The 15,804-nt window shown below is 36.6% G+C and overlaps 1 protein-coding gene across 1 annotated transcript; it reads right to left on the bottom strand.

Annotated features, from left to right (window-relative positions):
- Positions 1 to 7,195: 7,195 nt before the first annotated feature.
- Positions 7,196 to 9,934, bottom strand: LOC112050238 (organic cation transporter protein). Its single transcript, XM_024088457.2, has 4 exons — positions 9,564 to 9,934; positions 8,937 to 9,061; positions 8,346 to 8,628; positions 7,196 to 8,066 (listed from the first exon to the last, which is right to left on the bottom strand). Exons 1-4 carry the CDS (start codon positions 9,932 to 9,934, stop codon positions 7,325 to 7,327), a joined length of 1,521 nt encoding a protein of 506 aa, XP_023944225.2. The 3' UTR covers positions 7,196 to 7,324.
- Between the last annotated feature and the right edge of the window lie 5,870 nt (positions 9,935 to 15,804).

Below are 15,804 nucleotides of genomic sequence, written 5' to 3'. Positions count from 1 at the left end.
ATTTTATGATATATGACTTGTCTAGCGAGACACTTTCTTTAGTATTATGTAGAAGCTTTACTTAACTTAACTTAACTTGATTATAAATTAACGTAAAGCTAAGTTAAGTTTTCTAACCATCATCATCACTTGGACCTGAGAAATTCCGTTCACTCGCGTACTCACCTGTACCGCTCAGAAATGACGGCGTAGTGCTCAGAGTTATTTTCTGATATAGTAATAGCCTTTGAAGCGTTATTCACGTTGGTTCATTTCAAAGGTATTTTTTTTTCAAGGGCTTGTAGTCTATACGATTGGCATTCATAAACACTGCACTGTATTATTTTCTTCTTATTTAATTATATTTTAAGCGAACGGGTTAGGCTTATAATATGCAACAAGTTGACTGATGTCGTGTTCAATAAAGCGATCCAAAGATGACGCAGTAACGTCAGAGTTCCAAATAAATGTAGGTAATATTCGTCAGCAATGCACAACAATATAGTCGCTGAAACAAGGAACGGAACGGAACGCAGCGTCGGGTTCCTCCACAGCAATAATACGTCACCGCAACCACCTGCTGTCTTGCGGTGGCGCGTCGTGTGCAGGCTCGACCTCTGTCAGAGACCGTATACCGGCCGGATGTGCGCTAATCTTGCCTCACTGCATCGCTACACACTTGCAGATAAAGATATAGGCGTCAATACACGGCGTGACTAAACGTCTCCTGACTTTATTTTCAAGCCTTATTTATTTACAACAAAAGGACGGACAATGGATAATTGTCAGAAACGAGGCAGTGCGACGGGAAGTACTGCAAAGATTTCCTGCACTAAGAGGTGGGCGGCTGTAATCGTCTCGTCTTTGCCGATTCGGCAACAGCGACTGGAAACTCTGTCACATTACACGCGGGCTTCGATCATGCGCCCTCATGTGACTTATGTACCCTATTTTTGCGCGGAATATCCTGGAGCAAACAGGACAAGTTAGGGTACCGTCCACATAATTATATGAGATATTGGAGGGTGGCTTGGCCTTAAGTTGTTCACGACGATTATCCAGATCCCGCCTCCGCCTATCTTCAAAACCAAAGGTACTCCGCTGAACATAGGACCTCCACTCTGACCGATCTTTTGCTAACATCTCCCAACGAGTAGAATCTATGTTACAGTTAGCCAAATGTCTCTTCTGTACATCCTTATACCTCAAGAACTGTCCACCTTGTTTCCGCTTACCGTTCATGAGCTCCGAGTAGAATAAGCGCTTGGCTAACCTCTCGTTGGGCATTCTCACTACATGCCCAGACCAGCGCAACTGTCGCCGCATCAGATATGCCTCAATACCACTGACTTGTGCTCGACGCAGTACATCAGTGTTTCTAATATGATCGGACCACCTGATGTTTTGAATGTCACGAAGGCACCTGAGATGAAACCTATCCAGCATGCGGATATGCTTGCGATATAACGTCCAAGTCTCAGCAGAGTAGAGAAGATTCGGGACTACGATAGCCATATACACTTTGATTTTTGTGCTCAAATGTAGATCATGTGAGCGAAACACCTTCTCTCGTAATTTACCAAAAGCTGCCGAGGCAGAACAGATTCTACCAGCTATCTCTGAGTCCAAATCACCTTTAGACGTGACAGTACTGCCCAAGTATTTAAATTTGTCAATCTGCTTGAGTTTGGTGCCCTTTAGAAATACATTAGCAGCTGTCTCCTGTCCATTCCAGGTGTTCATTGCCATAACTTCAGTTTTAGTTACATTGATTTTTAACCCGAATTTTTCACACGCTTTGTCAAGATTCTCAACAAGCTCTTGCAGGCCAAACAAAAACAAAGTATCCGCCACAAAGCACAAATCATCAGCGTACATGACTTCCGCAATAAGGTCATACGAGACTTTGGAATGGGACTTTAGTCGTCTCAAATTAAACAGGTTACCATCTATACGATATCGAATAGATATACCCTGTGTATTGGTTTTTAAAGCATCAGTGACTACAACGAAAAAGTACAATGCAAAGAGAGTCGGAGCTAGAACACATCCTTGCTTTACACCACAAGTTACTGGAAAACGTTCGGATTCATCTCCTTCGACAAAAACACAGCAACTCATGTTGTCGTGTAATAGTCTTAACATTCGTACAAACTTTTCCGTGCAGCCTAGCTTACCTAGTACCACCCACAGAGCCTGGCGAGGCACACTGTCAAAAGCCTTTTCAAGATCAACAAAACATAGAAACAAAGGTTGATACTGCTCTCGGCTCTTTTCTTGCAGCTGGCGTACTGAGAAAATTGCCTCACAGGTGCCTCGTTTCGGACGAAACCCAAATTGGGACTCGGGGAGTATCCTTTCTGAAATTCCTACAAGGCGATTTAAGAGGATGCGAGCAAAGATCTTACTAGGTGCTGACAGAAGTGATATACCTCTATATGAGTTACAGTCTGCACGGTTACCTTTGTTTTTATACAACGCACATATTTTTGAGACAACAAAATCATCAGGTACTTACTCTTTATCCCACATATGGCAGCAAAGCTCCCAGATTGTAAAGTGTAACTCATCTCCTCCGTATTTAAGTAGTTCGCCGGGAATTCCGTCAATACGGCGGCTGTAATAATGCACTGGCATATCCTCAGTCAGAGGAGGCCAGGGCGCTGTTACAGTTATATAGAAAAGTTATTAAGCAAATTAATTAAATTATAAGATAAGTAGTGGCGGCCTTACGGAGCGGCATAGTCCAAAATGGAGTCAGCTCCTTAATGTAAAAATTAAAAAAAAAAATGGAATATGACCCTGTGATAGCCAGTACATACAATAATTTTCAAACGCAGATAGTTTATCAGCCTATGGTCGTACCCTATATAAGTACGTTAGCCAATTATGGCGTTTGGACTGTGAGCTTTGGAATGTTGCAGGTTTCAAGGCGGCAGACCCTCAACTGTCCCACGTATAGAACGTAAGTTTGTAATATTTTCTACGGAAAATCATGAAGGATCATGGCCACAATCGCTTAATAATGGTATTATTGTAATTGGTCTCAACCAATAACTTTGCGGCAAAACTATTTCAAACCTTCAGAAAACTCCGTTAATAAGAACATAAACGAAAGTAGCGACGAAGCTAATGATCTGGCGATTGATGAAATGATTCTTCAAGATATTCCGGTAAGATTTTTAAAAAGGTAGGTAGGTACGTTTTATTATTAGAAAATTTTGCATCTGGACTACTGAAGCTTGCTACCTTCCAAAGCCACCACTGTCCAAATTTATAACTATGAATATTATTTATATTAATTTATTATGATTTTCATAATCATAATAAATTAATACACGGCTAAAACTCATGTGATACAACGTCGGAGTATGCCCGACTATTTCAAACCCTTACGGAGCCCTTATGATGTCTGGATCGTGCCGCGTTGCAAGAAGCAGCTCATGACTCAGGGCCCCGTATGGGTTCGAAACCAATCGGGCATACTCCGATGTTCTATCATGTGAGTTTTAGCAGTGTTTATAATAAATTAATATAGATAATCATAAAGTAAAAGCCCCAAAATTCAATATTTTAAGTAGTGGTTTAATAAAAACGCAAATGACTTCTTAACTATGTCCCTTAGAAGCGATTATTAGGGAGATACATATCCTTAACAGCAGCATTATCCTTAACAGGAATTCCAAACACCTGACATTTAAATGACCTTCAGTTTCATTAAGCACAATTTAGTAGCCATTTTGTACATTTTAATTGTTCAGTCGCTCGTAATGAGAAAAACCAATAGAGGTGATTTTCTTGTTGCCGAATACGTACAAGGTTATTTTGTGTAATCGCTAACAATGTAACTTTAGTACGATATAAAATTACAATCGTACTAATTATTGTGCTAATTGGAATTTTAATCAACTTTAAAAACAGAGGAGCTAATTTATCGAGTATGTATTTTCTTATAATAGAACTTACGTTCGAACTTACTTACGAACTTACTTCTTTCGTAGAACAAGAGCTAACGATCATCATCATCATCATTAATAACAGTGGCGTAGCTAGGTAACCAAATTAAAAAAAGCGTCCCCACTATTTTCTAAACTGAATTAAGAATTAAGAAATATCTCATGTACGCAGGTTCCCTCACGATGTTTTGCTTTCATCGTGCATGCCCTGTACCGGATTCAAACCGACGCCCTCCGAATCGAAGGCATGGGTCATATTCACTGGGCTATCACGGCTATTGAGCTAATGATATTTATCTATCTGTCGGCTACCATTGGTATTTACGTACATTTGGTGGTATCATAAGCTCCACCAAGATTTGCATCCACATTTCTAATTCGTACGGCGTTTGTGTTTCCTGGCACTTATAACTTAAACACCTTCAAAGCAAGAGTAAATCGGCATCTTCTATATAGACTGCATTAATGCTTTCCATCAGGCTTAATTGTACTCAAGCGCAAGCCTAAATTGTAAAAAAAAATATTTCAGCCTTCACAAAATGAGGTGTCTGACCATACATTTAAGAGTCGGTACGGAGTACATTATAATTCTATGTGTCTGACTATGACAGACTCTCAGTCCAATGTCTATTTACCGAATTCTCAGTCAACATGGAACCCAGGATCTCTCTGATGCAGCCAAAAGCAACTCAAAAGTCGTTATAAATGTTACTTTGAACTATAAAGTTTAACATTTCTAACTTCTTAATAATATTACTTTGAAATTATTGAAGAAGCTTTAGCGATCGCGGCAAGTGAAACCATGTACAAGTTCCCAAACAACGTAACTCATTATAATCCAGATGAAACCGCACGCAAGTTTCGTATCTCACCTACTTAAGCGATAAATGAGAAATTCCCCAAATCCCGTTATAAACGTAATCCAGAGAGTACAAAGGGTACGCAAGCCAAAGTTCTTAAAATTAAGTCTCCGGCGCATCTAAATCAATTTCCACGGCCATTATAAACAAAGCTCGTGGATTCTGAAGAGAATCCCACGTAATCCACAGTGGGCGTTGCCTAACCCCAAAGGGTGAGCGTAAATTTACTGTACTCGACCCAAGTTGTGATAATAGATGGAGTCTCAACCACACCCAGTGCTGATACAAGTTAAGACACGGGTATTCGGCTGAGATCTTTCTCACTTAAATTTGCTGTAATTCTTTAGGGACTCGTCCGAAATGGGCTTTAATTTAAAAGTTTGGATGAGCTACATTATGGGAGGGCAAGATGGATAGTGTCTATCCTAATTTGGACAGTGGAATTTGTATTTTCCCCGAAGATATATATCGTGGGAAACAATTATTTTCGGCACACCCGACTTCAGCGTGTTTGCTCAATTAAACGAATGGTTGTGTGAACGCGCGAGTGTTGCAGCGATCTGAAATTAACTTTGTTCATAACCGAACTGTTTGTTTTGTAAATCAATTTATTTTTGGCTTTAATTAATTATTCCAGTCCCATCGGTCCATTTAACGGTCGCTGGACTTGACTCGTAGTATATCTATATAATTTTACTTCGCATGCTGGGCAATGGAGCTACTTGTTTCCTTTATCATTTACCAAAAAGTTTTAATAACAACACATTTTAATAGCTGCTTAAATATTAAATCTTAATTTTATTTAAATCTGGTTTTTATGCAATGTGAGCAATGCAACACGGAAAATGAGCCTATTAATAATATTGTTACAGTATAATTAGGGTTTTATCATCATCATCATCATCATCATCATCATCATCATCATCATCATCAGCATCATCATCATCATCATCATCATTAACGATGGATGTCCACAGCTGGACATAGGCCTCTTGCATGGACTTCCAAACAAATCGGTCTCGAGCCGCGAGCCAGCGGCTCCCTGCAACTCGCTTGATGTCTTCGGTCCACCTTTTTATGAGGGGGGGTCGACCTTTTTATGAGGGCCACAGTTTTAGGATTTTTTACACAATTAGGGTTTAGTAATTAATTATACCAATATTAATTTAATCATACGGTTCCATTTATTAATTCATATTTTGTTTAAATAATAAATTTAGATCTCTACATATTATTTGTGTTAGAAACGTGTCGGGCATACTCCGACCAAAATTCCCCTGAGCCTCAATTGCGTTATATTTCATCGAACTCAATACGCGTTGCGGAAAGTAAAATTTTTGAACAAAGCATTTCTTATTTGCCACTTATTGCTCCAACTTCGCCGAAGCCACGCCAGTATTGTGGTAATAAAAACTTTTTTCATTACAAGAGCTTATTGAAAATAACAATGTCACAAGAGAGCATATTTTATGGCGTTTCTCTTAAGCCAAACGGTTCGAGGAAAAACTCTCATAAGCGATATCGAACTAAACTAGGAGAATAAATACCTTGGCTGGTTTTTTTACTTTTCAATTTATTGATTCAATATATTTCAATTTGTCAAATCTGTTTAAAGATATTATTGTTTTTTTTTCGATTGATTTTGGATGCAGTAATATTACGACAGCAATACTACATTTGGTGTCAATAAAAGGAACAACGGAATTGGTAAACAGGGGAACCGGTTTATCAAAATGCATAATTTAGTGAACATTTTACAGAAGGAATATTTTAGATTATAAACAAGTTTCTACTTTGCTGACGTTACATCAGTTTTACTCGCAATGACGCCTTTAATAAAAGCCAAAACTATTTAACCAATGGTACTGTTTTCTTTAGTAGGTTTTTGTTGGTTAAATGAGCTTATAGGTAAACGAACGGATTAGTAAGTTCTTTTAATTAAAATCATCATTATCAACCCATATTCGGCTCGTGTCTCCTCTCAGAATTAGAAGGGTTAGGCTAATAGTCCACCACGCTGGCCTAATGCGAATTGGCAGACTTTACATACGCAGAGAATTAAGAAAATTCTTTGGTATGCAGGTTTCTTCATGATGTTTTTCCTTCACCGTTTGAGACAAGTGATATTTAATTTCTTAAAATGCACACAACTGAAAAGTTGAAGGTGCATACCCCGGACCAGATTCAAACCCACACCCTCCGGTATCGGATGCGGAGGCCATTTCCACTGGGCTATTACTGCTCTTAATTAAAATAGCTTAATTAATTTCTTTTGGAAAATAAAACCGTTTATACGATCAATGTATAGAAAATGCGAGTGAAATTAAATAAATACTGTGGGTACGAATAAAATAAATCAAATTCACTTCTTTAGAAATTTCAAAAGTATATTTGGTTATCTTAACTTTTATTGTATAAGTATTAGGTATATTATATTATGGTAGAAAAAAGGTTTTCTGTTTAATATTTTTGATAAATAATTCATCGCATGATTCTGTAAGTACCTACATTACTATATCATAACTTTTTTCATTGTACTATACTCGATGTAGTAACATTCTGATTCACCTCAACATCTTCTTCTAGGTGTATTTTTTTTCGGCTTAATGCCTTCATATCATCTAGTGATGAGGGAAGTTCAGTATCTTTTGTTTCTGGCAGCAAATAACAAACCAGCGTTCCAGATAACGCTAGTACACCAAAAACAATACCCGATGCGTTTTCTGATAATGCGTTAATATACGGCGCAACGATTTGACCTAATCTTGCCAAAACTGACAATATACCCAAAACGGAGTTCCTAACAGAAGTGGGAAACAATTCGACTCCAAAAAGGAAAACAATAATGAAAGACATGAAAAAGAAACAATTACAAATACAAGCGATGACGACCCTCATCCATTTGTAGTACATAGGAATACAAACATTGAAAATCATAAATAAACTTGATAGAAAGATAGTAGTCATTAAAAACGTTCTTCTATTCAATATTTGAAGTAAAAATATAGCAGCTATAGTACCAGGTACTAGTAATAGCCCAGATATAGCAACATTGATGTGGATGTTGCCACTCATTTTGCTAATATACTGGGTCACGCCATAGTAACCCATGCCACATAAAAAATAAATGATTGACATATATAAAAAGTTTAAAGCAAGTTTCTTGTGACGGAATATATGCCAGATTTTGATCCTCCTTCGAGACTTGGTGGAATGGTGGGCGGAGTATTCTTCTATTTGGTTTCTAATATTTTCTATTGGAAGTCCGGCGCTGAAAAATAAGAGATAGTTATGGTTTTCACATCTAACTAATATATTTGGCTAATTCTACGTGATTCTGCAAATTTATCTTATTATCAGGATCATGAGTAAGGCTAGTTTCTGCTGATTCTGCTACCAAATATGTATCTAGACTATTTTGCGACTGAACCTTATTTTGTTCTTCTTATTTGACTGAACCTTATCTTGCTTTGTATACGATAGTAATTTTTATTGCTAATTTGATACTAGCTTTACAAACTGATACGTCAAAAAATAAATAACTACTTACTAAGACGCCAATTTCTCCATAGCAATAACAGTGTCATCAATACGATCGCTATCCATCAACCACTTCGGTGACTCCAACACCATCCACCGCATGCCCACGTAGAACAACAAAGGTATAGAGAGAGCGAGCTGGAACTCATCACAATGCCTCAACAAGTACGATATACCTGGTAGCGTCATATGGCTGATGTTCAATGGTAGGTGAAATAGAGCTGTGATCACTTCTCTGTGTCTAACTCCTGTGTACTCTATGCAAAGTACGTAAGAAGTTATGATAGCACCACCTAGAATATATGTGATTTAATTAAATTATTTAATTAAAATTATTATTTAATTAAATTATTTAATTAAAATAAAATTAAAGAATTTTGTCAACCAATTTCAAATGAGTTTTTAAGACATTGGACATATTGGAGAAGGACATACTTACAGTTTGGCTATTTGATCAGAAATAGCTAACGGAATTTCATGATTTTTTATTAATTGAAATTGTTTTTAGAATGGAGTAACACATACCTAGGTTTTGGCTTATTGAATTTACAAGAAACTGAGATTTCTCGAAAGTTTATCTACTAAAAAACTGTAATACTACCTGTACCAATGCCTTCTATATGCCTCATAAAAGTGAAGGCTGCAGCCGTGGGCATCGCACTGACCAGGCAACCAGACACTGCTGTAATTAGACAACTCATGCTGAACATGGACAACCTGCCGTATCTGGAAATGCACAATCTGATATTAGTTTTAAACTAATAAGTAAATACATAATGAATAATTATAAAAGAAAATAAGAATGGCCTTGATATTAAGGGCATAGCTTATAATTTTTATCATCATCATCATCATTATCAACCCATATTCGGCTTACTGCTGAGCTCGAGTCTCCTCTCAGAATAAGAGGGGTCAGGCCAATAGTCCACCACGCTGACCCAATGCTGATCGGTATACTTCACACACGCAGAGTGTGTGATCTAAATTAAATAAGAAAATTCTCTGGTATGCAGGTTTGAAAAAATGGAGGTGCATGTCCCGGAACGGATTCGAACCCACACTGGACTATAATTGCTATATTTTTTATAGTCTCCACGAAATCAGTAATAGCGGCCAACATCGTCTTAAGATTGTACTTTACATGCAAGTTATTAAAATGAAGATGCGCTAATACAGAATACCTCTTATCTCAAACAGAACATACGCGTAGGAGCTACTACAATCTCACCTGTCAGACAATAGTCCAAACACCAATGATCCAATCAACAATCCCACAAACATCATACTCTGAGCAAAGCTGACAAGCCAAAGACTCTCGCAGTATAACCCAAATTTAGTCTGCATGGTCTCCGAAAACACACTTTTATCCCAAACTGGTTCATCACATGGGCAAATATTCTTTGTAGAATTCGCTGCGTCATCAGTGACATTGCAGTAGTAATCTATAGGTGGCGACAAGAAGATCAGATTCAGTACATGCCAAAAAGTAGGAATTTTACTTGAGAATATTAAAAAGTATAAATAGTAGTGATATCTGGAGACGTTATTGAACTGTTTCTCGATCGGATTTTGGAGTTTCGGGTGTTTTACTTTCGTCATGTTTTGAACTACGTTGGGTATAACGGGTTGGTTATGACTTGTATTTAAGAAAACAGGATTGTGTCATTAGTTTTGGTTTTGTATTAAAATAGACTTTGGGGTTTTTTCATCTAGCAGGGAAATAAATATAATATTTTTTAGTTAAGTTCTAATAGTTTGAATTAATATTAAAAATAATCAGTTACTCAGTTGGTATTTTATAATATTGTTATATGGTCTGACGACTTATCGGTCTAATTTAAGACCTTAAGAACTTCCACTAAGAACTTCCTAAGAACACAACTTTCCAGAAAAAATCTTTCCACTTTAAGAAAATTGTATAGAACTTTTGTTTCATACGCCTCATAAAACAAACGCTTACAAGTTGTAGTTCCTAACATGAAACCTTTTAAATAATCAAACTTTGTTTGCCAATAACACGGATATTGTATTACGTTTCACAAGATACGGAGCTCAAACTGGCTCAAACGTGATTAGGTACATATGAACTTAAATCCTACTAATATTATAAACGCGAAAGTTTGTATGGATGTATGTTTGTATGGATGTTCGTTACTCTTTAACGCCGCTACTAGTGAAGCGATTTGGCTGAAATTTGGACACATAGGCTACTTTTTATCCCGAAATTTATGATTTTAATGATATGAATGTTTGTTACTCTTTCACGCTTCGACTACTGAACCGAAATAGCGGAAATTTGGTATTAAGATATAATTTAGCCTGGATTAACACATAGGCTACTTTTTATCCCGGAAAAATCCATGGTTCCGGAGATATTTATGAAAAACTAAATTCCACGCGGACGCGTCCGCTAGTATGTGTATATTAAAAAGAAAACTCTCAAAATCAAAAAAACGTAAAAAAACGGACAGTCGTCATGTCGATCCAATTTAACATTAAGTTGACTTTTTTACGCAGTTCTAAATCTGATTGGACGTATTTGATCGGTATTTCCCTTGTAATTTCCGATCCAGTGCGAACTCCGGGAAACAGTATACCCTATGTCCATTGATAATATTCATTCGTAAAGGTATATTATATTAAAACTCATCTATCAAAGTTACTATACAATTGATGAGTTTCTTCTTCACAAACGAAATATAATAATAAATATACTTGTACATTTTTATATATTAAATTATTGTCATTTATTAGAAAAAAGCAACTGCTGAGTTTAACAACAACAACTAGATTCCAGTCATCGTCGTCGTTATCAACCCATATTCGGCTCACTGCTGAGCTCGAGTCTCCTCTCAGAAATAAGGGGGGGGGGGGGGATTTCAGTAATAATTAAAATTTTTTTTACATGATCAATCTGCCATGTTCTTTATCTACGACATCTTAGGCTACGAATAAAAACTTTGATTTTAAAACTTGGCGGCCGTTTGGTGAAAAACTTTCGATACACTAGAGCCGTAAGTCATTTATCATTCAACCACAAGTTTTTTGACTTCAAAGATTCGAAGGCTTTCGTCTAATTCATAATAATAGGTTTAAAAATGCGAACTTCAACGAAATTTGATATTCAACGTATGTTTATGTGATTCAAATATATATTGTGACATATTTTTTTTCGTTGAATAACTTTTGTACCGTTTGGACGAAGTTTATTAATTGAGTACTTAGTTCTAGTTTATACCTACCTACTATGATGATAATAAATAAAACCCTAATGAGGTTTTGTGGGTTTTTGTAAGACTAGGTGTGATCGGAACCATCATTTATTATTTCACGACATTAATTTATTACCACTGATTTACAATAATGTATTCAAAGTGATCTTCTAAGTATTTAATAAATAAAAAAAAATACATTGACTAAGCAGAGTTAGTTCAAAATCCTGTTATTCAGCTCAAAGTGGCTGAAGTTGGTACGGCGGATCGTTTACAGGCAAGTCATAAATCACTAGCGGCTGACGATTCACTCGTGTTCTACGTTATTAATCGTGTGTTCTTATAAAGCACGTAAGAGACCCTTTACATGTTTTCTAAATCCTCATGTATTAGTGCTTCTAATTTTAAATATTTAATACTAGCAGACGTTTCAGCAGTTTCAGCCGCGTGGTTTCCGATCTCGAAGAAATAGAGATATAGATTATAGTCTATAGCATTCGCGGGTAGCGTAGCTTCTTACTATTGAAAGATTTTTTCTAGCCGGTTCTGTAGTTCCAGAGCCTATTCAAAACATCCAAAAAAACTATCGAATCTTTCCTTTTTAAAATATTAGTATAGAAAAACAGGTGGAGCTTGGTAGGTACGAGTATGAATTGATTTTTAATAGAAAATAACAATTAAATAAACTGAAATTGACATTTACCTACGTAAAAGAAAAGAAAACGTGTTTAAATCTTGACAATAATTAAATGTTAACAATATACTATTTACGGTGTTAAATTTACATACAAAATAAATTCAAAATGACTCACATAGAGTCAGGTGTACAAAAAGTTCTAGGGATCCCTGACTTTTACAGTTGGAGGAACAAACAACATGATTTGCACCTAACCTAACATTTAACATTTCATTTTATATTAATTAATACTTATATGTGTAATGAAATAAAAAATCAAGTACATTATTAGTACTAAATTATTTTACCTACAGAACACAGAGAGGTATAGGTAGAGGTAACAAAGTTATAAGCTAGAGTCTGATTTTAACTGTAGAATCACAAAACTTGTTCAAAATCAAACAGTGTACAGTCTCCCTAATATCGTAATAAACATGCTCGCACATCATGCATATGTTGATACAGATATAAGTTGTGGTACTTTTAGATTGAGATGAATAGATTGGTTTAGCTTAGGCTCTTTTCACACAAAATTTAATGCAATATTAATAAATGATAAATATTATTTTCTCCAAAGGCCATATATTACTTTTTTATTTTATTTTATTATATTCTTTACAAGTTAGCCCTTGACTACAATATCACCTGATGCTAAGTGATGATGCAGTCTAAGATGGAAGCGGGCTAACTTGTTACGAGGATGATGAAAATCCACACCCCTTTCGGTTTCTACACGGCATCGTACCGGAACGCTAAATCGCTTGGCGGTACGTCTTTGCTGGTAGGGTGGTAACTAGCTACGGCCGAAGCCTCCCACCAGCCAGACCTGGACTAATTAAGAAAATCTCAATCTGCCCAGCCGGGGATCGAACCCAGGACCTCCGTTTTGTAAATCCACCGCATACCACTGCGCCACAGAGGCCGTCAAAAAACTTATACTTTTTATCGAGGACACACCTCAACAATGCTTCCATAAATTGGAAGCTATTTTAAAAATGAATGATAACAAAAACAACACTCCGCTAACCCGTCCACAGTTCCCACTGCACCTTGGGACCATCGGCTCTTTGAACTTTGTGTCTCGTCGGTTACCACTTCAGCTTCGCGACTCTGAATTTTTCAAAACCCGACCAAGGACTCGAGTCTCACAATCTGAATCAATACAGTTTACTGGACAAACCAGATCGTATATATTGATTGAATATATAATACTTTGCTAAAAAGAGCACATTTTAAACTACCCTTTATTAACAAGTTCTTAAATGACTTTCAAATAGCGTTTCAAATTGCGCACGTCACTACTTCACCCCAGCGGTTTGCGGTTCAAATAATATTCATAATATTTCGAATATCCAAGTGGAATTTGGTAACTGTGGAGATACATGAGATACATGTTAATCATCATTATCAACTTATATTCGACTCACTGCTGAGTTCGAGTCTCCTCTCAGAATGGGAGGGGTTAGGCCAATAGTCCACCACGCTGGTCCAATGCGGATTGGCAGACTTCACACATGCAGAGAATTAAGTAAATTCTCGGAGGAGAGGTCATTACCACTAGGCTATCACAGCTCTTATGTTAATATGTATGACGTATTAACACGTATCATAACAAGATCAGGTTTTCCAAAAGAGAAGATTTGTGTAGCTTAGATCACGCTGCGGTATAAAGGGCTCTAGAATAATGTTTGCCTCTTTACCGATCACTATCAGATGTATATGATAAGGACCAACAGCTTAACGTGCTATCAGAAAATAGAGGTAACACCACCAATTTCTCAACTCCGGGCTGATAATTCTTACTGAAAATTTCTTAGTAAGAAGAAAAGTTTAGTAATTCGAATCGAATCCAAGATATCGTTATTTTTAAATTATCCTAAAAATGCAGAAAAAAAGCAATCCACTCTGGATTGCTTTTTTAAGTCTTTCTCATCAATTTTAAAGTATCTATCATTTTGATATAATATTTTTGAGTTTTCGTAAAGGTATGCTATGTATTTAGATCCATTTTACATTGTATGAACATAATCAGTTTCAAGTAAAAATAATTTTAACTGTTTTGTTGGAACTTATATAATATTTCCACCTCTCAATTCCACATACCTACTAATTTAAGCCCAATATCACCAAATACAAATAATTGTTCGTGGTTTGCGCCCATTATTATAGTAATTATGTTTTAATTAACAACGAATATTTAATTATAAACTTTATACGTACCTACGTGATAATATTAATTGCATTCCATTCTAGAATTGGACGAATAATTTTGAAATTAAATTAATTATTTAAAAACAAAACATCCAATAAACTCGCGTCGGGTGATCCAGGAGTTGGCGTTTATTTGACCCGATGGATTAGTCTTTCGATCCAGAGGTTAGTGACAACCTGCTGTGTACTTTGCCTATGGGTGAACTTAAAAAGGCATTTTCTTGCATAATATCTTTGATTAAAATAAAACTACCTTTTAAATGCATGTAGCTAGATGCAGGCAGATCAGGATCGTGGTGTTGGAAGTCCCTGCAAAGGGGATATGTCTTACTGTAGGTTGACTGGTGTGATTATAATGTATGATCTATCTGTTGCTGAAAACTGCAATAATGTCTGTTGAACAGTTTAAAAGATCAAAACCAACATACAGCGGAAGCGGCTCCATTTCATACACTATGTAGGTAATGATGACTAAGGATTACGGAAAAGTACTGTGAATTTACCTACAAAATTGTTAATTGTAAATTGTTATATATAAGCCGTGAAAGCCTTATGACCTCTGCCTCCGATTCCGGAGGCCGTGGGTTCAAATCCGGTCCGGGGAATTTGGACATGCACCTCCAACTTTTCAGTTGTGTGCATTTTAAGAAATTAAATATCACGTGTCTCAAACGGTGAAGGGAAATATCGTGAGAAAACCTGCATACCAGAGAATTTTCTTATACTCTGCGTGTGTGAAGTCTGCCAATCTGCATTGGGCCAGCGTGGTGGACTATTGGCCTAACCTCACCTCACTTTGAGAGGAGACTAGAGCTCAGCAGTGAGCCAAATATGGATTGATAACGAAGTTGTTATAATATTGTGTAATATCATTAACTTATTTCATATATACTTGATAATTCAGCTGTAGCTTGTCACTGAATAAATAAGCGAGCATAACTGTTTAGCTCGTCACAAGCGCTGGAGGTTTGCGGTGTGCAGTGAGCAGTCAGCTATTTCCATAGCTCAGGATATTACGCGTGGAATTGACCGATGAAATACCTCACGCTGCGGTTTCAATGCTTTCACTGTGGAACTAAAACAGCATTGGCTTACCTGGCGATTTGTTTGTATTTGGTAAAAAAATAATGTTTCAAAATTCATTTATTTCAAGTAGGCTCAGTTTATAAGCACTTTTGATACGTCAGTTGACTATTTGTAAAGATTCTACCACCGGTTCGGAAGGCAGGTTCTGCTGAGAAGAAACAGGCAATAAACTCAGTTGCTCTTTTAAAAACAATCATACAATATTTACGTTACATTCATCTATAGGTATAAATTGTGTTTTGATTTTTGTGTAACCGATTTTTAAGTCACTTCTATCTAAATGA

The sequence above is a fragment of the Bicyclus anynana genome, chromosome 6 (assembly GCF_947172395.1).
Source record: "Bicyclus anynana chromosome 6, ilBicAnyn1.1, whole genome shotgun sequence".
Taxonomy (NCBI): domain Eukaryota; kingdom Metazoa; phylum Arthropoda; class Insecta; order Lepidoptera; family Nymphalidae; genus Bicyclus; species Bicyclus anynana.
This window is presented reverse-complemented; position numbering and strand designations above follow the sequence as displayed.

Bases quoted from the DNA above. Each gene is read 5' to 3' on its own strand.
- LOC112050238 (XM_024088457.2), bottom strand. From the start codon at position 9,934: ATGACGAAAGTAAAACACCCGAAACTCCAAAATCCGATCGAGAAACAG. The intron at 9,062-9,563 runs GTGAGATTGTAG...GTGCATTTCCAG, and splicing joins TTTGGACTATTGTCTGACAG to ATACGGCAGGTTGTCCATGT. The intron at 8,067-8,345 runs GTAAGTAGTTAT...CTTATTTTTCAG, and splicing joins ATGGAGAAATTGGCGTCTTA to CGCCGGACTTCCAATAGAAA.